The sequence below is a fragment of the Acomys russatus genome, chromosome 31 (assembly GCF_903995435.1).
Source record: "Acomys russatus chromosome 31, mAcoRus1.1, whole genome shotgun sequence".
NCBI lineage: Eukaryota > Metazoa > Chordata > Mammalia > Rodentia > Muridae > Acomys > Acomys russatus.
The window spans coordinates 24,448,677-24,475,696 of NC_067167.1; the positions used below are offsets into that span (position 1 = coordinate 24,448,677).

A 27,020-nucleotide genomic window follows, 5' to 3' on the forward strand; every position below is an offset into this window, starting at 1 on the left:
TGAATTATTGCATGCACACACGCACATATTATATATTATATATATTTACTATATAATTATGTTTATATGTGTGCATAGAGTGATATATATATATATATATATATATATATGTGTATATATATATATATATATATATATATATATATATATATGCATATAGGCTGTCCTAATTAGCTAGATATCCTGCATTCGACAAATTTGTGGATGGGAGCTTCTTAAATAAATATTGTCCAGAAAGAATAATTACTTTTTAAAGTATTCTTGATTCATCTTCCCCCTACCCTCTTTTTAAATGCCACTTGTACAAATGCATTTAGGACCTTAACTATTTTATCTAAGTTAACTGGAAAGTGTCAATCATGTCTCACGTTCTCAATGTCATGTTACAGCAGTTTCAAGGCTAAGCATCGGAAAGGGATTTCTGTCCAGAGCTGTGGAATTTGTGCTTCCTGCCACTTACTATAAATGCTATAAATAAAACATAGACATAGTCAGGCATCTAGAACTTCAAAGTGTTAAGGTTAGTTTGGCAATGGTCTTTCCTTGTGATCATTTGATTACCACTTACAAAGGATGCCGGGTTACACAAGCAAGCCCCTGGGCTAAAGCACTTTCCCTTCATGTAAGAATGAGAGTATGGCCACTTTTGTTGGTTTTTCAGATCTCCTGGGTAGCCATCTAGAGACTGGGTGTGGCTCCTAAGGCTTCTTTATATCATGCTAAGCAGTGCAACAACTGCTGAAGGTTTTATGTCAGCAGTCTTGTGTTGGTAACACTAAAATGTACTTCCTCCATCTGCATTCTGGGTAAAATCAGCAGTGGTCTCAAATAGAATGCGCCAAACTGGCACATTGTTTTCAGTCAACAAGGAAGATGCTCAGTCACAATGCACACAAATTTCCTGGGTGACCTACTTCTCTGAATGCCCTTGGTAGACACAGCCATGGCAGACACAGCAGGAAGAGAGGTAGAACAGTCCTCTGGAAGCTGCCCCACCATCCCACATGAACCCTTTGTTTATGTTACTTCTTATTATCTTAACAAGAAAATGATTCACTGTTGTCATTATTATTATCAAATGTGAAATAAGTATAATTATTACAACACAGAGAAGTATTTGGCTATTTCCTCAAAATCTGTTTAGGCCTCTGCTTTCCCTAACAACTAAATTCTTATCACTCCTCTTCAGAATCTCATGTTCTCCTTAAATATAAGTACAAATAACAGTGTGGCTAATTCCAGAACTGAAAGAATAAGTAACACTCTTTTGAAGAGACTTTAGATACCATACTCCACTGCATGAAGAAAAAAAAAAGTACTAAAAGGCATAGTCTGGGTTTAGCATGTGTCTTTTCAATGCACAGATCTTGGGGTCTGAATGGCACAGAAACTGTTCCTCTGTGGTCTGTCAGGAATGGCTGATTTTTCCTGCCTCTGTTTTCTTATTTTGAACTGAGGTCATCGGCAGAGAGACTTCTTGATTTATTCCCAATGATGAAGCAGAGATAGTCATCAGCAGACCTTAGCAGAAATTTTCAAGTGACACAAGAGTCTAGAGTGGGTTCTTGGGTGCCTGTGATGTCATCTCCTGTTTAGGAGTGGGTATGAAAAGATTACGTAGCACCTTCAGAAGATAGTTCATATCATGGTAGTATAAATTACATGAACCTAATATATGTTATTTAAGATATGGAAGAAGCTAGACAGAGGGGAAATGAATGATTTAAAAGAGAAAGGAGAAGTGGTATAATTATATTCCAAATTTAAAATAAAGAAAAATTATGAGTTTTTCCTCTCAAATATTGTACTTACATTAAGGAAATGAATTTTAGTAAGACACTGTTACATATGGAGCCAAACTACTGTTTAAGACACTAAGGTTTTACTATGCTGGTGTTCTTAGGTGGAAGTATGACACATGAACATTTATAATGTTAATGCATTTTCATTTATTTACAATTCTAGATCCAAAGTTTAGTGTAAGTCTGCTTACTTGTTTAATGAATGCATTTTTCTTTAGTAATTGAGTAGAGGTGAATTGTATCAACTTGCTGTCTATTTATACTAAGTTTCTTCAGGACTTATGATCTCATAGTGTCAACAAGCTTAAAGTCTGAGATGAGAGAGCACACCAGGCCACCAAAGAACTCTCTTTATGGTGCATAGAAGTTATCTTGCTTTTATATTCCTTCATTCCTCTTCTTCTTGCTTACACCACACTGTGATAACCAAGCACTAATATCTCAGAGGATCTGCTTTTCCTTCTTCGAGTGATTACTTTCAATGATTATTGTTAGCATCTAACAAGAAAAATAGAAACAATTATATATCATATGTGCTTTGTTAATGAAAGCACATAAATATTTTTTATTAGAAATGACTAGTGTGGATTTTCTAAGTTCTTTTGCTTAACAGAAAAAGCTGTTGAAATGGTGATAGCTTGAGACAAAATACATCTTCTCTCTGTGTGTAGATTCACACTTTGCTGATGCCATATCTGGATATTTTCATCTCTTGTGAGATGACTCTACAATATTTTACTTTTAGAATTAGTTCTTCTGGTGTGAGAAAGTTTCTCAGTATCGTTTGACAATATCTTGTTCACTATTACAGCATGTTGTATTGTAAAGTTATGATTATGTAATTTTATACTTTTCTTGCTTATATTCAACTACATTTTAAATCAACCCAGCTACCCCTGTTCCTCGTGTTTCTTGATTACTCTATTTTGTTCATTCTATTCTTACTAGTCTTTTTGAAAGAGTTCAATTTTTGTATGCTTTGTTACTCAGTTTAACACTAGGGTTTATCTTTATGTGTGTGTTATCTACATATGCACAAATCTTTTTGTTTTAAACATAAGCTTCTTATTTGCATTAATTGATACTACTGATGTATTATTGCAACATTTTTAGCTAAGGTATATACTATGATTTTAAAAATGAAGTATGCTTTCCTACATGGTTGTTTTTTTAAGATTTTTAATTTACTTAATTTAGGATGTATAAGTCTTACTACTATTGGATTTTTAAGAAGTTTTTAAAAAAATGATTTTAGTCATGACATAAATGTCATTTTCTTATTTCTATAGCTATCATTTTTTTTTTAGTTAATGTGTGTTCTTCAACTCACACCTGTTCTCTATCTAGTGTAGATGTATATAAAAAAGCAAAATGTCTTTCAGCTTACAGTTCAGGAGATATGGTTTATCACGGCAGGGAAGGCGTGCTAACTGAAGTGGTTCAGTTTATGTCTGTAGAAGCTGATGGAACAACTACTCTATCTTGTCTGTTCAGGAAGCAGAGACCAAGCATGACAAGATCATGGTCCTACTCATCTTTAGCTGGCTTCTGGTACTTTGAACTCCCATCACTATAGCCCATCAAACTCTGCTTACAGCATTCTAAGGGCTCTTCGAACATACATCTCCGAACTCTTCCACAGCAGCCAGTTTTAACTGATCACGTTTTTGCATTTTTATAACATGCACCTTCGATCCACAACTGTTATACTATGCTCTATACATCTGCTTAAAAATTAAAACTGTAATTCAGTACAAGTGACCAATGGTAATTTGTTTCTTGCTAAACTTTCCAACTGATTCCTTGGTGTTTGGATAATAGGTAACTCTAAGAGATGTTTGATTCAACTTGAAAGATAAATATTTACAATAGTCCATTTGTTTGTTTACTTACTACTTTATTCATATGGGAAGAAAAACAGGTTGAATTTTATGTCTCAAGCAATAAATTAAGCCAGTCAACAGTAAAGCAGTACTTTTCAAGAAAATAAATGAAACTTTGACGGAGACATTTTACCAGAAAGACGCCATGGCTATAGTAAGAAAAAAGCTCCAGGTTTCTCATTTCCTTAAGTAACTGAAGCACTAGACTAGCATCTATAAAATAATGGCATTAGACATTAGTAGCAAGCAGAACTGGGTGAAGAATTTTGATAAAAGGAAAGAAACATGATGATTATGTTAGTGTTCCAGAAAAAGTTTCTAAGCTATGCCTCAAGGATACAAAACACTGGGCTTGATTTCTTGGACTGACAAAGTGGACAAGAATTCACAATCAGATACAAAGGAGAGAAAGTGCATATAGACAGCATGACTCCCAAGAGATCCACAGAAATAAGGCTTCAGAGTCTACAAAGGGAAACCTTCTAGGTTTTCCCTGATTGTTTAACAGGTTTGCTGCTTTGAATTCCCAGCAGCACAGCCCATCAAGCTCTGCTTACAAGCCTTCTAATACTCATCTCCAAACTCTTCAAGACAACCGTTTTAATTGATCGTGTTTTTTTTTCTTTTTGCATTTTCATGACTTACAACTTTGATACACAATACTCATATTTTGTTCTGTACATCTATGTATGAAAAAAAATTTTAAAAAGCTATTCATCACCATAAAGTAACTGTTTAAGTTACTTCCAGAATGTAACAATAACAAGAATAATGTATATTTTTCCTACATAAATCATTACAAATCTGATGGCCTGGTCGTAGGATCTTATGGTCAGTGAATTTGCTATAATCAGTGTTCTCTCCTTTCCTGAAAATACTTAATCACATGTTGCTGCCAATACTGTGAGATGTTTGGTAGTTGCAATGTAGCAAAGACCTGACCAGTCAATAGTGAATGCTGTTGAATGTCCTTATCAGTATAAAGAAGTCATTTATCAGAACAAAACCCCTTACCCGGTACTAAGATATATTTATTTCTCAAACATTTAAAGTATAACTAACTTTTGCTCTTTTTAAAGACACTAATCCTTCCTGTATTTTGATGGTTTTAAATCACTTGAACCCTGAATTGCAATTACTTTCAGTGCCTTTTAAGAAGGCACTAAAGTCTCACTCTAACTTTAGGCCAAAAAAAGAGAAATATGGATGGTGTTTTCCCCACTTGCCCAATCACTTATAGATATGTTTCTCACTGTATCCGTGAAAGATGTAACTTCTTTTTAAAATATATTTTATTAATTTATTCATATTACATCTCAATTGTTATCCCATACCTTGCATCCTCCCATTTCTCCTTCCTTCCCATTTTCCCCCTTACTCCCCTCCCTGCCAGGGTATATATTGCATGCTTGATACACATTAGCAGTCTACTCTCCCCAAGCCTTTTGCTCTTTCCTTTTATCTTAACAAATAAAGATAATATGTTCCCAGCTATTCATGATGATCCACCTTTTGATATCCATTTCAGCCAAGCAACCAATTATCAAAACTCTTAGCCCCCATTCTAACTCCTTCTTTGACAAAATTTAAGTATAACATTTGAGCCTAGACAGGCCATGTAGAGAAATTTGGCTTGAGAGAAATCTGTGGAGGAATGTCTGGAGTGGATGTAACAACTGTCAATAAAGAACTGTTTAGCCAATAAGCTGGATAGAAGGACAGGAAGTGGAAGGCAGGACTTCCTGGAAAGGGGGCAGAGCCAAGTTTTACAGTTGAGAGAGAGAAAGAAGATGGTTTATAGTTGATAGGGAAGGAGAGATGTCTCTGAGGATCATAGTGGCAAGTGCTTGAGATATATTATATATGTTATGAGGTTTAGAGTAGTTTATGCCAGTTTGCGAGTAGATTAGAATCAGTTTAGATCCTGCCGGGCTCCTAGTACTGGCAGCCTTAACGTATGTTTCAGTCTCCCTGTGGCAGTTATTTGCTTCTTCCGCTGAAACAATACAATTTATTGTAACAAATTGGCACCCAACATATTTAGTGTATCCACAACCTTGAAAAAGAATACTTTGTTATAGTTTGGTTGGGAGGGGAGGGAGAATACTGCTATGGTTTCTCTCCAAGTCTCTATGGCAGAAGGCTCCTGGATCCTTTTTGGCCTTTTCTTGGCTTTTGTTGTTTAGGAAGAAAGGCAGAAAGCTGAGAGATGGCAGGCTGAGTTACCAACAATGAGAAGGGAAGAAGGAACCAAACTCTTTTCCATAGAATTGATAAAGCTGAAATTCAGAGCTTATTAGCTGCAAGGTGTTTGGCAGCTCTCTCTGGAAAGGGTCCACCTATGCAAATTAGTAATAACTAAATTCAAAATAATGGCAGACAGGGCCTCTCTTACTGAAGCCTAAATTGGCACAGCTGACCCAATACTTAGAATTTCTTTTGTTAACTCTTGAATATTACATGAAATTTTTGTAGATTTTGACTGGAATTGAGATGAAATATTTGTGCAAGGCGGTGGTGGCACACACTCCTAATTTTAACACAATGAAGAAAAAGACAGATAGATCTGTGTGAGTCCTGAATTAGCCTGGTCTCCACAGGGTATGACCCCTCGGCTCTTAAGTTACTTGCTAAAACAGCTTAGGATTTAAACTGACAAATTTTTCCCTAACAGACATACAAACTACATGCTTCCCACTTCGAAAAGCCTGTGTATGCTGAGTTGAGGTGTCACTGCTCTGGCAGCGGCTTATCCCTCTAAACATGAGCTACTTTCATGGAAGACAGGTGGCAGTCATACCAGATGCAAAGGACACGGAGGTCTTCCAGATGACAAAGTACATGTCACCCTAGTTAGATCCCAAAAATGCAAAGGCTAAAATTCATATACTTTAAAGGGTAACCTTAATGCCTTTTCCTTTGCTCAGGGCAACTGGCTTGTCTCTAAAGTGGGATACATTTTCTTGGGAGACAGGTAGTGGCCTAGCCTATTCATCAGATGCCATAGAGCCTAGGGAAAGACATTTAGTTTAAAAGGTGGAAGTGTCCACCCCCTATGGAGAGAAGGGGTGAGAGAAAAATGCCTGCAACAAATGTAAAAAACTTAGGTACAAGATGCTTAGGGTATGCATAAGTTTATTTAAAGCTTAATGCCTCTTCTTTTGCTCAGAGCAGCTGGCTTGTTTCTAAAATGGCATACATTTTCTCAATAGACAGGTAGCAGCCTGGCCTACATCAGGTGCCACAGAGCATAGAGAAAGACGTTTAGAACTATACAATCTTGTTTTGTTTTCAGTTAAATACTGATTGTATGTTCTTTGATAATGGTAATAATATACTTCCTCTTTGAAAGAGGTCAAGATAAAACAGACCTGGATGAAAGGGAGACTGCTAACTTAAGTCAGTCTATACATAGACAAATTCAAACTACAGAACAAGCCTTGATTGTTCTGTGCATCCCACAAACCTCATGCATTTATAGTTTCAGAACTGTATAATGCTTGTGAGAAATTATATATTTTCAGAAAAAAAATACCAGACACTGATGCTGGATCAGACCCGACAGGATGCATCCTCCAGCATGCTAAGATGCTGACATCCTGCGTTCTTCATGTTCCATCCCGAAGCGCTTCGGTTGGGGTTCGTCATCAGAAGAGAACAGCTCAGAGAGTGGCACTGTTGGGGGTGTGGCCTTGTTGGAGGAAGTGTGTCACTGTGGAGGCAGGCTTTGAGGACTCATACTTGCTCAAGCTCTGCCCAGTGTAGAACAGAGAGTCCTACTGCTCCCTTCAGATCAAGATGTAGAACTCTCAGCTCCTTCTCCAGCACCATGTCTGCCTGGATGCTGCCATGCTTCCAAGTGTATGTCTTGTGTTTTAGCATGTCATAGGATCATCCCCTTAGGAGAACGCCCACAGAAAGTATAAAATATATAGTCTATACAGGTGGATTCATGGTGCCATGCCACCATGAGCATAGTGGATTAAACCTCTGGAACTGTAAACCAGGCCCAATTAAATGTTTTCCTTAGTGCCACTCTCTGAGCCAAGCATTCAAACACCTGAGTCGATAGGGGACATACCTATTCAAACCATCACAGCTATCTAGATACCTGGGTGCAGTCATTGAATGTTGGTATAGTGGGCATGATTCTATCCCTGACTTCTGAGAGAAATATAAGCTGGGGATCTAATGAGACTGAAATGTTAATACTCACCATGAGGACAACCGCCACAGACATCCTGCATGGTGCCTGACCTCCCTTAGCCACACAGCCTCTGAAAGCGCAGAACTTTTACCAAAGAAAGTATATCCAGTAGCAAACATAGTTCTCTTCTTATTTCCTTTAATTCAACAAACAATGAGATTTTGAATTTGTAAAGAGTAATTAAAATATTTGTAACATTAAAAAAAAAAAAAAGAAAAAAAAAGAAGAGAACAGCTCCCAGGACAGCTTCAAAGAAAGCTGCTGATTCCAATTGTTCCAGCTTTTCAGACTGTCCCAGACAGCACTTTGATTAAGCCTGAATTTCTCAACATTTAGGGACTGGACCACAAAAGCTATCTCTAGCTTGTTTAACCATTTTTTGCAGTTTTATTTGGGCCCTTACATAGGTATTATTTGTCCCAAATCAGCCTGAAGAAGCCTTAAAAAGAGAACACAGTCCCATTTCCCTTAAAGAGGGGTTGGGTAAGGTTTTGGGCTGTGGATGCTCATCATCATCGGGAATTGGTTATGTTATTATTGGTTTTATTCAGAGAGAGAACGAGGTTGGAATCAGGGATTTTTCTCTGAGAATATAGAAATGTATAGGGATGATAGGACAAAAGGTAGATTATTGAATCTACTCTTCAACTTAGGGCCTTAATTGTTACTCACAAGGCTATTTTTAATTCATTGGTATAGAATATTATATATTGATATAAAATAAGTTTATTTTAAATTCATTGTACCATTCAATATTATCACAAGAATATACATCATAGGTTCAATAGGTAGATAAGGTAAAATATTTAGATAAAGTCTTCAAAAACCTCAGAGACCTACAGAATATGACATTTAAATAATTTTTTATTGTTTTGAGGCTTCTTTGAAAATGAGACACGTAGACTCCTGGCAACACCCAGCCTGCCTCAAAGAAGGTAATAAGCATCGAGGAACCTCCTTATGGAGTGACAAACCAGCCACTGGGCAAAAATGTCCTTGTTTTCTGCCACAGATAGAATTCTGCCTGAAATGAGCAAGCTTGGATGCAGGTGGAGTTAATGGCTAAACTCTACCAAGTCAGGGTAGGACAGTCCTCAATAGTCCCTGCTTCACAAATATGCCTGTCAGATATATTGGGCCAGAAGGCTAAAGATGATATTCCAATGTTATAGAGAGTTTTGGGTGACTGTTCAGACAACAAAATGTATCTGTCATTTTTTTTTTTTTTTTTTTTCATTTCGGAAGCTGCTAACCTGTACTTCCTCTTTACTCAGCTAAATAATTTTATTCCTTCTCTAGTCTCTATTTTGATTGAAGACAGCAAAACATTATGAGTATAACATGAATATGGTGGTTGTTTTGTGGTTCTTATGTATGTATATTGTATACTGGTGTAATGATATAATCGTATAGGTAAAAGCTTTTTTTAATCATTAGACTAAAAAGGGGAAGTGTGGAGGAATGTCTTGAGTGGATGTAATAACTGTCAATAAAGTGCTGCTTAGCCAATTAACTGGACAGAAGGACAGGAAGGGGAAGGCAGGACTTCCTGGAGAGGGGGCAGAGCCAAGTTTTACAGTTGAGATAGAGAGATAGAAGACGGCTTACAGTTGACGGGAAGGAGAGAGAAGTCTCCGAGGATCATAGTGGCAAGTACTTGGGATATATGTATGTTATGAGGTTTAGAGTACTTTATGCTACTTTACGAGTAGATTAGAATCCGTTTAGATCCTGCCCGGCTTATAGTGCTGGCAGCCTTGACGTATGTTTCAGTCTCCCTTTGTCAGTTATTTGCTTCTTAGGCCAAACCAGTACAATTTACTGTAACAAAACTTTATGTTCCTCCATTGTTTTCCTGCATCTTTGAAATTTATTCCCACACAGGCATTATGAGATTTCTGCCTGTGTGAACTGGAAAACTGGTTCTGAGTGAAATTCCAGACTAGTAACTCCTTGGAGGAGCCACTCCTACATTTTTTCAGGCCATAATTCCATTTCACAGGGCGGGTGGAACAGCAGCTGCTGTTGGGTGTGATGAGCCTACACCTGGAACAACAGTACTTGTCCTGATTTAGACGCTCAGTGTTTATAGCATCATCAGGCTATTCCTACCAACTGCCGTGCCAAGTTCCTGGTTCATATTCATTTCCCAACAAGGCTTTATTTTCAGCACTGTGTCATAATTGGACTTCCATTCTAACTCATGCCATGTTCTATCATTTGCTTGATTTCAAGACTTTCCCTCAGACACTCTTGGATTTTTTATTTATATAGTGCAATGTAATACGATACAGCACACTCAAAATCATAGCCGTACTTCAACTTCTAACTTCTTATATAATGAATTGAAAAGGAACTTCTCCATAAGTTTGATTTTAATTATATGTCTCACAACTAGAAATAACAAAAGAGAAGGCAGGAAAGCTGGGAGATATCCTGAGGAACAAATTCTCATCATAACAAATCATTTAATTTCTTTATGAATTCTAAAGGTAATGTAAGGATTTTAAACTTTGAAAAACCTTTCCCTTAGCTTTAAGTTATAGATTTATCCCTTCCATGGATGTACGTGTCTATCTTCCTACACCCCACTACTTTTTGTCATTTTAATCAGCTCTTGTAATTCCAGGTTCTAAAATTGTATTAGATAAGAGGAAAAAATCCATATTAAATTATAGGTTATAGTGTACTACTTTAAAGAGTGTGAGTTATTCAAAAATTATATTCCTTCTTTTCTTCTAGTATTAATACATTTTCTGTCTTTATAGTTAATTACCAAGATATATCTATATGTAATAATACATTGATAAATGCCAACGTTATGTATGAATTTTGAAACAAAATTTTAGCTCAAATATTTGAAAGATGCGATTATGTTATTCACCCTCCAAATAAATTGTTAGTAATTCTGTTCCTCTTTTTCACAGGAGAAGATGCTTAAATTTCATCAAATGAAGTATATTTTTCAAATACTGGATAAAATGAGATGCTTGCGAAAACGTTCTACAGTATCATTCTTGGGAGTTCTTGTCGTTTTCCTTCTATTCATGAACTTGTACATTGAAGACAGCTATGTTCTTGTAAGTTATGAAGACATTTGTTTTAGTTCAAAGTGTATTCTCAGTATACTTAGTGTCAGTCTAGCTGCACTCCAACCTTGAAGCAGAATTTTTCAAGCATATTTCTTATGTTTATTCTTTTAGCCATATATTGTCAGCACTACACTTGTTTCACTCTGCCTGTTCTTTCTTAAATACTATATGGTGGTTGGTATATACATATACATATATATTACATACACACATTTCAATATTATATGATTATATAATATGTATTATACAATAGTAACAATATACACATATATGAAATTATTGATTGTTGTTCTTTAATGTTAAACATAGAGAGTAAATAAACTTTGCTGAATAACATTATTTCTAGCCACCCTATTATTTTTAGAAGTAGTATTCTTTTTTCCACTTATCTATTTTAGTATTTTAAATTTATTTTCTTATATAAGCTTATTACTAATCAAATTTGAAAACCAGTCTAGGCACCAAGGAAATATTCCTAGTTAGTTTTAAAATTTATGTTTTAAATACTTATATTAAATTTGAAAAAAGTAAATTATAGGGAATGATACAAACATATTTAGTGTAAATTCAGTAATGGTATTTTAATGTAACATTTTCACTGTTTACTAGATGATTTCTAGGTAAACTGTTTTACATGCTTAGTTTCAACCCATAATTTTTTTCACTAATAATATTAAATTTCTTTAAAAACTATACTACCAGAAGTCCAAAACTACGGCTCAGTGGTTCAGAGCTCTTAATGACTGTGTAGAAGACCTGGGATTAAATTTCTAGCACCTACATGGTGGCTGACTAACCTTTGAATTGCCAATTTTGGGGGATCTAGTGTTCCCTTCTGTATCCCAAAGCCATTTCTATGCATGTGGTGCCCATAAATGTATACAGGAGCACAAAGATATGTATTATAAAACATATCTATAGTCATACATGCTCTCTTTCAAATTCAAATTCAGATTCTCTCTTTTCACTAATTACTGTTACACACACACACACATACACACACACACACACCAGTTGTTAGTACATAATGAATTGATGTTCTTTTCAAAAGAGAAGACTGTTTCTCCTGTTCTCTGCATTGCTCACTTGTCTGTAGCTCTTTGCCTAGAGTTGACATATACTGAGCTTTTCTTCATCCACACTCACATAGCTACTGTTATTGCCACTGTTCTGCTCAAGTTCTGGCAGTCATGGTGGTGAGACTTTATGAATGGAGCTTCTGATATTTCTAGCAGACACAGTCTAATAGGAAACTCTGTGATGCTCTTGGCCTCACAGTCTTTACAACATCTCTTCAACAACAATCCCTGAGACATAGGTAGATACAGCAGTTTTGTCCTCACACATCTCTGATGCCTATGAACCACAGCAATGACAAGCATGGTGCAGTAACACAAAAGGTACACCTCAGTCATGCCTGATACAGGAAACCTAGCCAATGGCCCAGTGAATTCGTGGATACTGGAGGAGATGCCACACTGTACTAAGCCAGCACAGTTGCCAAATTCTAAGTATCTATCTTTATACCCAGAGATCAGTACAGTTCTTACTCTTCGTCAATAAAACTTCACTTTGCAACAGACAAGGATCATTACAGAAAACCACAACCAGTCAAAATGCAGAGCTGTGGAACCCAACTTATACAACTTCAACACAAATTAATCTTTTAAAAATAGACACATCTATTTTTTTTTAAGTCTCAAAAAAATTGTATTAATTACATGTGTGGTAACAAAAAGAGAAAGCCAAAGGATGGGTTGGGAGGGAGCTAGGGCATCACACCAGCTTCGGATACTTAGAATTGTTTCTAGAATATTAAAGCTACCAGAATTCAGTAAGTAGGCAGTTGGTATGCACAGTGTCTACCCGACAAGACTATTGTCTTGTCATTTATTACTATATTACTGATATGCAAATATGCTTCAGTTATCTCCAAACAAGGCAGAAGCTTCCCTAGGACAGAGACAACAGTGCTGTTTGTGCCCCACTGTGGGATTAATAGGATTATACCCTCCTAGTAGGAAGTGCTGCACCAACCTCACCTTCTAAAAGATCATCCATCTTTTTAATCACAGTAGCCTGCCTACAACCTGAGTGATTCCTGCTCCAAACTATGCCATTTACTTTTTCAGTGTTTATGTTGGCTACAATTGCCAGTTGTTCTTTTTTTTTCTATTTTTTAAATTTATTATAATGTACATGGATTACATCTGGTTGTTATCCGCTCACTTGTATCTTCCCATAAGAGGTCTTTTTCTGTCAGAGGTCCACGAGAGGGGAACAATGCGGAAGAGGAAGGGAGGGTGGAAATACATACATCTAATCTGTAAATATTTATTGGAAACTGGCTCTGTAATAAAATACAATATAGTGTCTGCTTAACACTTTTCCTTTTTCACATTTCATTGTATTTTTCATAAGATTCTTTTACTTGGGCTTATCTTGCCTCCACAATGTCATAGTGCATACAGTTTTCCAAGCATAAACTGCGATGTCTTTCTCTTGTATTTATGAAACATTAACTATAATAATTCAGAGAAATCAGAGGAACAGAATTAGTAGGCTCTAATGTTACTTAACACATACACTTCTCATTGTCATAGAAAATTTATTTGTGGTTTGAAACAATAGGCATAGCAATGGCTTACCATATTTACTTTTGTTTTAGAGAAATAAGTGAGTTTCTGTTGGAAGGGAAGCAGAACCCAGTGGAAGAGACAAATACTTTTACAGGGAAAACTAAGTGGCAGAGATGTTGCATGCCCAATCAACTTAGCCTCTCAGCTGTGAGCATCTTCAAAGTAGCCACCGGGGTATACATTTAGACTGTAGTGAGTCTATTGAATTGTATTACTATCCAGAAAATGATTGTCATAAAGCTTTGCCTTATTACTGAGACACACACTATAGCATAGTTACTGCAGAAAGAAGGCGTCCAGGGAGCCTGGCTGTTCAGCTAGTCGCCTCTGAAAGCAGCCAACCAGACAGGCCCAGGTGAAAGCTACATTTTTTATTGACGCTGAAAGTATAAAGAAGCTTGTACTTGGGAACTGAATTAAGTACTTTCCTATCAGTTCTGTTTCTTTTTATGTTCTGCAACATCCTTCAGCCAATGGGAATATATTCCATTATATAACAAAAAATGCCCAGTCTTTTGCATGTTCAGGGAAAATACTAAATATCATATAGTTTCTTTAGCATTACAGTAGTCTCATACAATAACAGAATATGAAAATACATACAATATAAAAGCTACGGCAGATTTTATAGAAATGTCTTCATGCTTCCTATTGATGTATACCACTACATTAATGTTGAACCGGTCAACTTAATAACTCATTTACAGTTACTTTGTAGCAATCTACAATTCTTTGTTATGATATATTGTGTTTTTATACTTGTTGATCTACAGAAATGATAAAACAATGCATAAGAGAATTAATTTAATCCAAATTTAGTGAACATTTAACTATGATATTTATAAGAAGTTTTTTTAAATTTGAATTGCAGATACTTTGGAAGTCCATAGATTTTAAACATGATGAATAGCCTACAAACTTTGTTAAAATGTTTGTTCAAATTGTATAAATGAAATAAAAGATAGATATATGTTAGCATAGACATATTGAAAATATATGAAAGTATAGGAATAACTGAAACTGTTAAGATAGAAATATCTTAATTTATTTTTAGATAAAATCAGAAATTGTTTTATTAGTATTACTATTCTATAGCTATTAATAATCAAATATTATTCTGTCATTTACATAATAAAACTTTTCTTTGACGGTAGTTAGATTACTTTAGAAAGATAAATCAAATACAGAAATTGTTAGATTGTATACCCCATAGTTAAAGATTCTTAACTCTACTGTTACATTCAAGTTTTTCTTATTTTTTAATCTATGTAAAATTCTGCCCATAGATTTTTGAAGCTTAATTATGTCTTTCCCCTGTAAGTCAGCTACTAAGTATTCAGTGTTCCAATAAATGTAAAGCTTGTGTCTGAATTGTACCCAGTCTTTTAGAACAGATATTTAATTAAAGTTTTATTGACCACAGATAGGTACCATAGACAGAGTCATTTAATGAATTTACATTTTCTACAGTCTTAGTGGCTTGCACTCTACTCATTTTAGTACCTAACACATATAAATGAAGCATATCTACACTAAAACACACAGCCTAGTGTACAAGTTACTAAGAAGAATCATGGCTTCCCAATCAGATTGCCACAAAATCATATGCTAGGACATAGCATCTCACAGTATATATATAAAACCATATATAAATTTCTAACATAATTAGGTATCACCAATAAAGACTAGATCAAATGATCAAATTTGGCCATTGAACTTGCATCAAATCTTAGAAAAAAATGAAAGCAAATAATGGTTAATGGGACATGGTTAATCTGAATTTGAAAATTAAAGTACTTCTCTTGATTCAATTACACAAATTTTCACCACCCAAAAATTTAGTGGAATGAATATAAGTGATCCAAATCATCTTCACCAGAAAGCCAAACAAAACCATATGCTCACATATGCATCTATACAGAGAAAGGGAGGAAACCACCGTAAAAAATAAAATACAAAACAAACAAGAGAAACAAAACAAAAACAATCAAACAAACAAACAAAAAAAAACAAACCATGAGATACTAAGAAACTCTCAACACATTCTACTAATAATGTATAAATATCTTATAATTGATGCTATTGGAAGAATTTTAGATAAGCACTTCTATATAAAAAAGATGATGCCTAACCATTTTCCACAATTTCAAATTATATGGCCATCTTAGTCAGTGTCCTATTGCTGTGCAAAGACACTCTGACCACAGCAATTCTTGCACAGAAAAGCATTTCACTGTGGCTACTTACAGGCTCAGAGGTTTACTGCCCTGCGGTCATGATGAGAAGCAAGGGGGCATAGAGACGGCAAGGTCCTGCAGAGGCAGCTGAGATGTCCAGATCTGGCGGGCAGAGAGACTGACACTGGGCCTCCTGGATTGAGCACTTGATACCTCAGAGCCCATCGCCACCAACACACTTTCCCCAACAACTCCATCTGTGCTCCGTTTCCTAATATCATCAGCCCCTATGAGTTCCATGGGGGTCATTTTCAGTCAATCCATCACATCTGCCTTATAAGGTCATCGATGAGTGAATCACTAAAACTTTGTAACTGATTTTTCTAAATCCTAATTGTTCACCTTCAGACTTATTCTTTAAATGTATTATCAATACTTTCTTTCTTTATTTTCTTTAAGCAAAGATTTATTTGTTACATATACAGTGTTCTGCCTGCATGTACACCTGCACACCAGAAGAGGTAACCAGAGCTCATGATAGATGGTTGTGAGTCACCGTGTGGGTTCTGGGAATTGAACTCAGGACCTCTAGAAGAGCTGACAGTGCTCTTAACCTCTGAGCCATCTCTCCAGCCCCTCGTTTTTTTCTTTAATTTGAAAGTATTTGTAGAAGAGTAAGCAGATAGCTCAAAATTTAGGGAACCAGGAAGGAACTAGCCTCAGATAAAAGTCCTAAATTGGCCATTGCAGACTGAACAGTCCTTACGTTTTGAAACTTTTAGAATTTTAGCATGTTGGCAGAGGAGATTTTCAAGTAATGATGGATTTGCTGAAAATGTTCAATAATAGTGCATGCCATAGAAAAGCAAGTGTATTATAAAATAAATATTAAAAGTGAAAAACTTTAAAAATTAAAAGCTAAGAAATCATGTTAAATGTAATGACCTTGTGGGTAGAGTAACAATGAAAATTTATGTAACTTTCAAATAACATGTACTACCCACATCACCATAGTGTAAGAAGATATTCATGTAACCTATGGCCACCTATTACTTATTAATTTTGCATATGTTGTTGTTTGTTGTTGTTACTGTTGTTTTGCATTTAGGAAGGTGACAAGCAACTCATAAGGGAAACATCCACCCATCAACTTAATTCTGAACGTTATGTTCATACCTTCAAGGATCTATCTAACTTCTCAGGAACCATAAATGTCACCTATCGCTACCTAGCCACCACACCTTTACAGAGAAAGCGTAAGTACTCTTAAGATTTTTAATAAAAATAGCATAAAAATAAATTTAATGAAATTTGCATAAAATACTGATAATATGTTACTTTTGTGTAGGAATAAAAGGTGGTTGTGATCTGTAGCTGAATGAGGATTTATTTCTTCAAACTTTGGGAAACTTTTGGACACATTAACTATTAAAATACCACATTTTAATAAGAATCGTTAAAAAATTTGTTAGAAGGCCATATATGTGATAAACAATTATCCATTGGCTTTAAAAATGTAAATTTTTAAATTGAAAATATTCTCACGTGTTCTCTCTCCAACCTCATTCCCTCTCTTCAACCATTTCTGCTTCGGAGTGAGATTTAAGCATCCATCCTTGGATCCTCCTTGTTACTTAGCTTCTTTGTGTCTATGAACTGTAGAGTGTGTATCCTATACCATATTGTTAAAATTCACTTGTGTGTGAGTACATACCATGCATGCCGTTCTGGGTCTGGGTTACCTTACTCGGGATGATCTTTTCTAGTTCCAACCATTTGCCTGAAATTTTTATTATTTCTTTTCTTTTTAATAGCTGAGTAGTATTCCATTGTGAAAATGTGCCACAGTTTCTTTATTTATTCTTCAGTTGAGGGACATGTAGGTTGTTTTCATATTCTGGCTATTATGAATAAAACTGCTATGAACATAGCTTATAAGTGCCCTTGTATGGTATGGTAGAGCATCTTTTGGGTATATACCCTGGAGTGGTATATAGCTGGGTCTTAAGTTAGAGCTAATCTGACTTTTCTGAGCAAGTACCAGGTTGCTTTTCAAAGTGGTTGTACAAGTTTGCATTTCCACCAGCAATGGAAGAGTGTTCCCTTTTCTCCACAAGAAGGAGAAAAGGACCTGGATATGGCAGGAGCTTCACCAGAATATCCTCAGAGCCATCTAACCAGGCCCCAGAGGAGCCTGCTGAGACTGAAGCACCAACCAAAGACAGTACAAAGGCTGAACCTAGGCCCCCTACAAAGATGCAGTAGTAGGGCAGCTCAACCTCCATGTAGGTCCTCTAGTAAGGAACTGGGGGCTATCTCTAATATGGACTCTCTTGCCGGTTCTTTTCTTACTTCCCTCTGGTGGAACTGCCTTGCCTGGCCACGTGGCAAGAGGACACACTCAGTCCTGATAGAACATGATGCGGTGGGGTAGGTGGGAAGGGAGGATCCCCCTTTCTGAAAATAGGAGAGGGGCCAAGGGAGAGAAGGAGAGAGGGTGGGACTTGGATGTGAGGACAGATGGGACTAAGATCAATATGTAAATTGAACAGATGATAGATAGATAGATAGATAGATAATAGAAAAAAAATAAAATGAAGAAAATATTTTAATATTGTCATATTTAGAATTTTTGATACTTTAATTTTGTAAGTTTTAAATAGTTTTGAATGTAGTCTTGGTAGTGTACTGTTTTATAAATGATGATCACAGATTACCATAAATAGTGAAATTTTTAAAAATTAATATTGTCTCATGGTTCTGGCAGCCAGAAGTTGACATGTAGGTTCTGGTACTCTCATACTCATTATGATTGTTCAAAAGATTTGCTAACTTAAAAAAATAATGTGAGGCATACTCAGTAGGATGACAAAGTTTACCTGAGCAACTACGAAGAGCATGTGTCCTGCTTAGGAAAAAATTACAGCCATTCAAACTTTAGAACTCCTTAAATGGCTTCTGAGTGGTCTAGGTATTAAAAGAGTAAAAGTGAAAGCACAGAAAATGAACATCCATCAAGCATATAGTTACCACTGCATTGACTGACAAGAAAACGGGATACTGATTAGCAATGGTGACTATTGTGGTACATTTCAGATAGGAATGGTAGAAGAAACAAATGACTTCCACTGGGGTTGTTAAACATACATATGTCATCAGGAAAAGGCGTATGAACATATACTATTTTATGTAATGGCTATTCTAAAAGTATATTTAATCTTAGGGACATGAAATTAGATCTTAGAAGACATGTAATGCTTGTCAGAGATAAAGAGTCTGTACTTGGGATTATTTCTTTCGCTACAAATATCCAGTTCTTACTTTTTTTTTTTTTTAACTTAAATCTAAGAAAAATTTATCCATAGGATATTGTTGTAAAATTAATAGCAAATTCATAACTTGGAACCCTATATTTGAGCAATGATAAAATTATTTTTTTTCAAATACATCTTGTGAAACTTTATTTTCCATAAAACATATCAGGCAAATTTGAAAACGAGCTTGTGAAGTCTACCTCTTAATTCTTTTAGTAAAGATGATGATATAATAATGAAAACTGAAATACACAATGCATTCACTGGAAATTTTATAGATGATTTAACTTTTTAGTCTTTTTTTTTTTCATGATCTGAGTCTAACTTGTCATCTTTAATCATAAATTCTCTTAACTTTTTAGATATCTTTAGTTATTTTTACACTGTTCAGTTATTTTTGCTTTTTGTTTTGGTTTGGTTTGTGAGTCACAGTATATAGCAGACTATCTTTAAGCTCATGACAATCCTTGGTCTTAGACCTCCAAGTTCTAAGGCTATAGGTTTATGGCGCCATGCCCCACTTGTTTGTTGAGATCTGTTTTAATAATGGTACTCTGTAAGAATATTGTGTCACTGACTATTTTAGGATAATTTCATTCTTATAATTTACAAACAACAATTATAGTATAGGGTCCATATCAGAATGCTCATTAGATAGAATTTGTTTTTTGTATAATATCAAATATACATAAAACACTATTATGTAACTAGCTTGAAAGTCTAATATTAAAACATTTAATACATAATCACTTAGTAGATTCATTTATTATAATTGAAGGCCTAAAAAAACAAAATCTCCATTCTCTTTTGCCTGCTTTTGTATTATTCAAGCCTATTAACATTTAATTTGTCTTCCTCTGATTTCTTTTGCTCAGGATATCTCACAATTGGACTTTCATCAGTGAAACGAAAGAAAGGAAATTACTTACTTGAGACAATCAAGTCCATTTTTGAACAGTCCAGCTATGAAGAGCTAAAGGAAATTTCAGTAGTAGTGCACCTAGCAGACTTTAATTCATCCTGGCGTGATGCCATGGTCCAAGAGATTACACAGAAATTTGCCCATCATATTATTGCGGGAAGATTAATGGTTATTCACGCTCCTGAGCAATATTATCCAGTTCTGGATGGTCTGAAAAGAAATTACAATGACCCAGAGGATAGGGTCAGATTCCGCTCCAAGCAAAATGTCGATTATGCCTTTCTGCTGAATTTCTGTGCCAATACTTCTGACTATTATGTAATGCTTGAAGACGATGTTCGGTGTTCTAGAAATTTTTTAACTGCCATTAAGAAAGTCATTGCGTCCTTAGAAGGAACATACTGGGTAACTCTTGAATTCTCCAAACTTGGCTACATTGGTAAACTCTATCATTCACATGATCTCCCACGTCTGGCTCACTTTTTATTAATGTTTTATCAAGAAATGCCTTGTGATTGGCTTTTGACACATTTCAGAGGGCTGCTGGCTCAGAAAAATGTGATCCGATTTAAACCATCTCTCTTTCAGCACATGGGCTACTATTCATCCTATAAAGGAACTGAAAATAAACTGAAGGATGATGACTTTGAAGAGGAGTCATTTGACATCCCTGATAATCCCCCAGCAAGTTTCTACACCAACATGAACGTCTTTGAGAACTACGAAGCAAGCAAGGCCTACAGTAGTGTTGATGAGTACTTTTGGGGCAAGTCACCATCAGCAGGAGATACCTTTGTTATTGTATTTGAAAACCCAATTACAATTAAAAAAATTAAAGTGAATACTGGAACAGAAGATAGGCAGAATGACATTTTGCATCATGGAGCTCTGGACGTAGGAGAAAAACTTATATTTAGCAAACAAATCAGACAATGTAATACTTACTTAAGACTAGGGGAATTCAAAAATGGAAACTTTGAAATGTCAGACGTAAACCAGAAAATTCCATTTGACATACACTGCATGAGGATATGTGTCACCAAAACACAAAAAGAATGGCTGATAATTAGGAGTATCAGCATTTGGACTTCCTAGTCGAATAAATAAGTACACCAAGTTTCTGAGCAGGTCTTCCTGTTTCAGCTTTTGCTAACTTTCCCTTTTGCTACTTCCGTCTTTTGGAGGGCAACAATTGATGTGATGTGCCACAAGAAAAACAAATTGTCTCAGCAGTTTTGATTGTAGTTTTACTAAACACACCTTTGTATTCTTTATTTTTTTCCACTTTTGAGGTTGAATATCATTCTGTAGTTAAAGCAACTTTCATTAATATATGTAAATTTTCAAAGCTCCAAATTTCCACCAATTGCCAAAATAGTGGTATGAAACATTTAAAATGAGAAAATTCTCTTGTGGTACAGTAAATAATTAAAATATTGTTGCCAACTGTACACACATTTATTAATGAGCTGACAATTTATTATATGATTAAACAACTTCTTAAGAATCTCTGAGAATATGCAGTTGGCTGCAATGGGAAACTGGGATATTTTTCTTATAAATTTAGGCTTTCAGTGACTGATGTATTTCTACAATAAATACCTCCTCATAGAAGTGGTGTCTTTACAACAGATGATTTTGTGTATGTAGGGCTATGGAAAAACAAACATAAAAATAGTCATTTCTCTGGTTCTTTATATGAAAAGGAATATTGATCATTGTTTTAAAACATTTAATTGAGCACTTATTATTAATAAATTTTCTGTGGGAAGAAGTCCATTTCTAACTTCCCTTTTAGAAAAGAAGGTTAAGCTCAATATTTTAAGATTACATTGAATATGTGTAATTAAGAAAAGAGAGATGGCCTATACTTAGTCCATTCACACAAACATTTTCAGTATATGCCGAAAAATTCAAATTGATTTTATATTTTTGCATTAAAATTCATGTGATTGAAATTGTTGTAATTTATCATATTTGGGAGAGAATAAATGGCTGTCCTTGTGAGAGAAAAGTTAAAATTATAGAAACTGGTTGGTTTTTTTTTTCTTTTTTCTTTTCTTTTCTTTTTGCTATAGTCAATGAGCTATTTCTTAACAAAGCCAGAATGAAGGAATTTTGCTGTTGTTCTGGTTACCAGGCAACACTCTTTACAGTCTATGGAAATTTCTCCTCCTAGAATGTAATGGTTTCTGTTTCTTTCTTTCTTTCTGTTTTCTTTCTTCCTGTCTTCTTTCATGTATATATTTATTTATTTAATGTTTATTTGTTTGTGCTTGCTTGTCTATGAATGCCACATGTGTGCAGTGGCTGCAGAAGCCAGAAAATGGTTTTAGATATCCTGAAACTCAAGTTACAGGCAGTTATGAGATACCTTATGTGGGTACTGGGAATCAAACTAGTGTCCTTCGCAAGAGCAGCAAGTGCTCTTAACCACTGAGCCATCATTCCAGTCCAATATGTTATGTGTCTTACTTAGGTTTCAGGTAGTTTGTTAGACTACCTTAAATTAGATAGCAAAATTGCTCCATAATATATTGTCATGCTGCGTGATGATTGTGAAGTGTTTTAATAGATGTTTTTATGCTATATGCATACAAATAGTAATCAAACCTTATTAGTCATTGTTCAGTTGTCTATCTTTCCCTAAAAGAAATTCAAGACACCACAATTTGTTCTGAATACATTTATGTTTCAGAATTTACTTAGCGGTCACACTCTATTTACAGTACATTAAGCAACCAAATGAAATTGTTTATTATGCGAATAAATATGAGATATTTGATATGTATGTGTTCATGGGAAAATCAAATGCAGATTAACAAATATATGGTAATACTTGCACACACATATATGTGTGTGTCTGTATGTGTGTATAATGTGTGTGTCTGTGTGTGTTGTTGTGTACAGACTATATTTATGATACTAAAAAAAGAAAAAAAGGATATTTGTGTCTTCTATTCTTTCCATCCTAAAACACAGTCTTGGTACTTATATAATCTAAAAGAGATTATATTGTTTTTATTTTATTTACTCTGTCACAATCAATTAAATTAGAAAATTTAAGAGTCAGAATTTTTGTTGGTTTCTTGACACAGGCACTATTGTACACCCTCTTGACATCATTTCTTACATTGTTAGAGAAGATGCTAACCTCTCTTAAACATGTAAATACTAAAAGTTTGGGACATATATAAATTTGAACTTGTAAGAAAATATACCCATTGAGATGTAACAAGAATAAATTAATAAAAAATTTTTTTTAAAAAGCCAGGAAAAAAAAGAAAATATATACACTACCATGAGACTTATCTGTATTGGGGAATGAGCTATAATTGTCATACACTTAAAAATATTCTGCTTTCCTGATATTCAAACCTTTTCTCGTAATTGGCTAACTGTAGAGTATTTTTTGTGCACCTTACAGATCACAGCAACATGTTTCTGCATTTCTGGTTATTGAAGTACACTGCTATAATCCAATGGCATAAAATATTAAAATCAGAAATGATTACTTGCAGTGAGCTATAATCTTGTACACGTTAACCTGAAAGTGAGAGTCCAAAGACCATATATATATACATATATATATATATATATATATATATATATATATATACATATATATATATATATATATATATATTTTATTTATTTATTTTTTTTTTTGAAAATGCTTTAGTAAAGATGGACAGGGGAAAGAGGTTGAGGTTTTGGTATGCTGGGGAATGTAAATTTGACCAAAGGAAGTCACATTTTATCTTAAGTTCCCTTCATTACTAAAACTGACACTGGATAAGATGAAATCACCAAGAGAGTTTTCTATGTTATCTTTAGAAGTTGTTATTAGGTTAAGCTACCTTCTTTTTTTGCTTTTATTCTATTAATTTATTTATTTTAATATTAACATTTTATTTTATGTGTATGAGTGTTTTGTCTACACGAATGTCTCCTGTGTATCATGTGTTTGCCTAGTGTCTGTGATTCAGAAAAATGATTCAGGTCTTCGGAAACTATAGTTATGGATGGTTACAAGGCCCCATGTGGGTTCTGATAGCTAAACACATCTACAGCAGCATCCAGTGCTCTTAACCACTGACCCATCTCTCCAGTGTACCATTGTCTTTCCTTCTTTGATGTATATTAACTTTTTAAAAATTTTCTATTAACATATAGAATACTAGACCTCATTATGACACTTTTCAAACATTTTAGGTTGTTTCCCTTTCCCTGTGCGGCATTACATGCAATGGGATTTCACCAACTATAGAAAATATGATTATAAAATTTGCATGGAAATGTGTTTCTGGAAAATATTACTTGGTTAAGTGACTCAGACTCAGACAAAAGTCACATTTTCTCACTTATATGTATATTCTAACTTATAGTGCATTAAATATATGTAAATAAAGAGAGTTAAACTAGCTAGATGACCCTAAGAAGACAACAGCACATTTTTTTTTTGAGTTGTGAAGCAAAAACACTGTTAACTCTCTAAGGAAAACCATAGCCTTTACAAAGAAAGCTTCAGCAAAGAGGAATAGGATTTGTAAAGAATTATGCATTCCTTTCTCTTACTTTTATTTTATTTATTTCAAGTCTTAGTTTTTAAATCTCATTTAGACCTTGTATTTAATTTTATTGTATGTGAGCTTTACCTGTGCATATTATATATTTTACCAGTTTCAGTCCTGCTTCCTCCCCTCAAATCTGCCCTATCAACTAACACATTTCCTTTCAAACTGTACGTGCTATTTTTCAATAACCCACTGAGTCCACATTGTACTGCCTGTGTGTGGATGGGTGTAGGACAATATACAAGGGAATATTTATCCTTTCCTGGGCCAAATTCTTCCAAAAAAAAATTAATGCTCTCTACCCCATCAAATATCATTTGCTAATAACTTCTCAGCTAGGAATGGGACATCGTGAGTCCCGCCCCTACCCATGCTGGGAGTTTGTCCTGATGTGGTGCAGGTCTTGCACAAGCAGTCAGAGTCACTGTGAGTTCATGAGTGCAATGGCCCTTGCATGTCCATGCAAATACTTGCACTGCAGAGGTCTAGTACGTGTGGCTCATCGTCTTTGCTGCATCGTCTGTAATGACTGAGGAGAAGGAGTGAGATATAGATGTCCCATTAAGTACTGAACAGTCCACGGTTACAGACTCTTCACATGCTGATGACCTGTGTGTCTATATTGATAACACTCTATTGTAAGATGAAGCGTCTCTAAATAGGGTTTTGAGACTGTCTTTAGAAGTTGAGGTTTCCTGTCAAGTTCTGTAGAGTGCTGAAGAACTTGTAATGTTTGGGATGTCTATAAGACACCACCGAGTGACAGCTGGAAAAGAGGTAACCCATACCTGGAATTGAGATTTTTTTTTTTTTTTTTTTTTGATAATTATGTCTGAGAGAGAAGCTTTCTCCTATTATAAAGCAACTCACTTTAAACTCCTTTTATATCTACATAGCTATAATTTAGAAATCTTCTACAGTAGTAAGTTTTCACATGGCATTTTCGAAATCTTCTGTGGTAAACACTGACCATCTTCCTTACACATATTATCCCTCTTCCATTATTTCTTTTACCCTTTCATATGGCCTGCTTTTCACTATGCAATTCCCCTTCCTTTGAAATTCCCAGTACCTACTTACTACATTCTAATTTCAATTTAAACATAAAGAAATATACCTTTGAATATATGTCCAATACATATATAAATTGAATATAAATTTACAATTATTATCCTATATGAGAGAGAATATATAGTGTCTGTCTTTCTGCTTCTAGATTAGCTCATTCAGAGGAATAACTATTTCCACCCTCATGTAGAAGACTAGATTTTCATCACTCATTTGTCAGCTGATGGACATCTAGACATGTTCCATTTCCTGGATATTGCGAATAAAGTAAAAATGAACATGGAGACCAAGTATCTCTGAAGCATAATATTTAGGCCTTTATAATCTCTTTCAAAATGAAAAATCTCGCAAAACATTCCCTGTGTACTCAATACGGTGTTCTGCATAGTAAAATGTGCTGGAAAAGGCCCAAGTAATATTATCACAGAGGCAAAGAACCAAGAATACAGGGATTTATCCATATTCAATATGTTAAATTTTATATGATCCTTTTTATTCATAGTGATATTGTACCCTCGTGTGTACGAAATGTATATATTTTGCCTATGTGCACACATATATACACAGATTATTTCCGTTGCCTAGAATACCCACTGAAAATTGCCACAATGAGAAAGGAATACTTTGCTTTTCAATTTTAATTAAAACAAGATGTTGACAGATTCCAAGCAGAAATTTGGATACACCCTAAGATATGTATAGAATTTAGCAGGAGAAAAATATTTATTTTATGCTGTGATTGGGTTCTGGAAACCTGACTGGGTTGACCAGGGAATCAAGGAAGGACCGACTCATAGACACATATACAGAAAGGCTGGAGGCAGATTTATTAAGTACAGCTGAAAGTTGAAGAGATAAGTTAGGGAGGCTTGGAAGGATGTGTCTACAGGGAACAGGGTCAGGTTGCACATGTCTAGGAGAAGGTTATAGTTGGTAGTATCTGTGCACATTGGTTTTAGCTACAGGCAAGCCTTCTTAACATCCCTTCTCAGATGAAAGGTACACTTTGCCATTCCTCTGAGCATCTCTCAGAGAAGGCTTTGTCATTTCCATGAATCTGAGGCATTGGGGTCCTGCCATGGGCATGACTGTAGTAGTCATGTCAACAATACCCATTCACCCACTACTTCCTCCAATTTCTGTTAGTAAATGTTTCTAGTATATATGAAATTAAAAGAAAACCATGTAATAAATCACAATAAAATACTGAAAATATAGTTTTGGGAAAATACACACATTAACAGCAATAACAACATTGAATATAAATACATACATATCATAAGGTGTTGATAAAAATACTTATATCTCATTGTAAACAATAGTTTCACGCTAATCATAA

At 35.0% G+C, this 27,020-nt stretch overlaps 1 protein-coding gene across 2 annotated transcripts in view; it reads left to right on the forward strand.

The window, feature by feature from the left end:
- The window catches only part of Mgat4c (MGAT4 family member C), a 621,187-nt gene extending 599,876 nt beyond the window's left edge, over window positions 1–21,311 (forward strand). For both annotated transcript variants that reach the window (XM_051139639.1, XM_051139638.1), the window contains 3 exons: window positions 10,820–10,972; window positions 16,909–17,056; window positions 19,990–21,311. In XM_051139639.1, the coding sequence (XP_050995596.1) occupies window positions 10,826–10,972; window positions 16,909–17,056; window positions 19,990–21,131 (1,437 nt within the window). In that variant the 5' untranslated portion in view covers window positions 10,820–10,825 and the 3' untranslated portion in view covers window positions 21,132–21,311. The remainder of the gene's footprint in view (window positions 1–10,819; window positions 10,973–16,908; window positions 17,057–19,989) is intronic.
- Window positions 21,312–27,020: the final 5,709 nt, after the last annotated feature.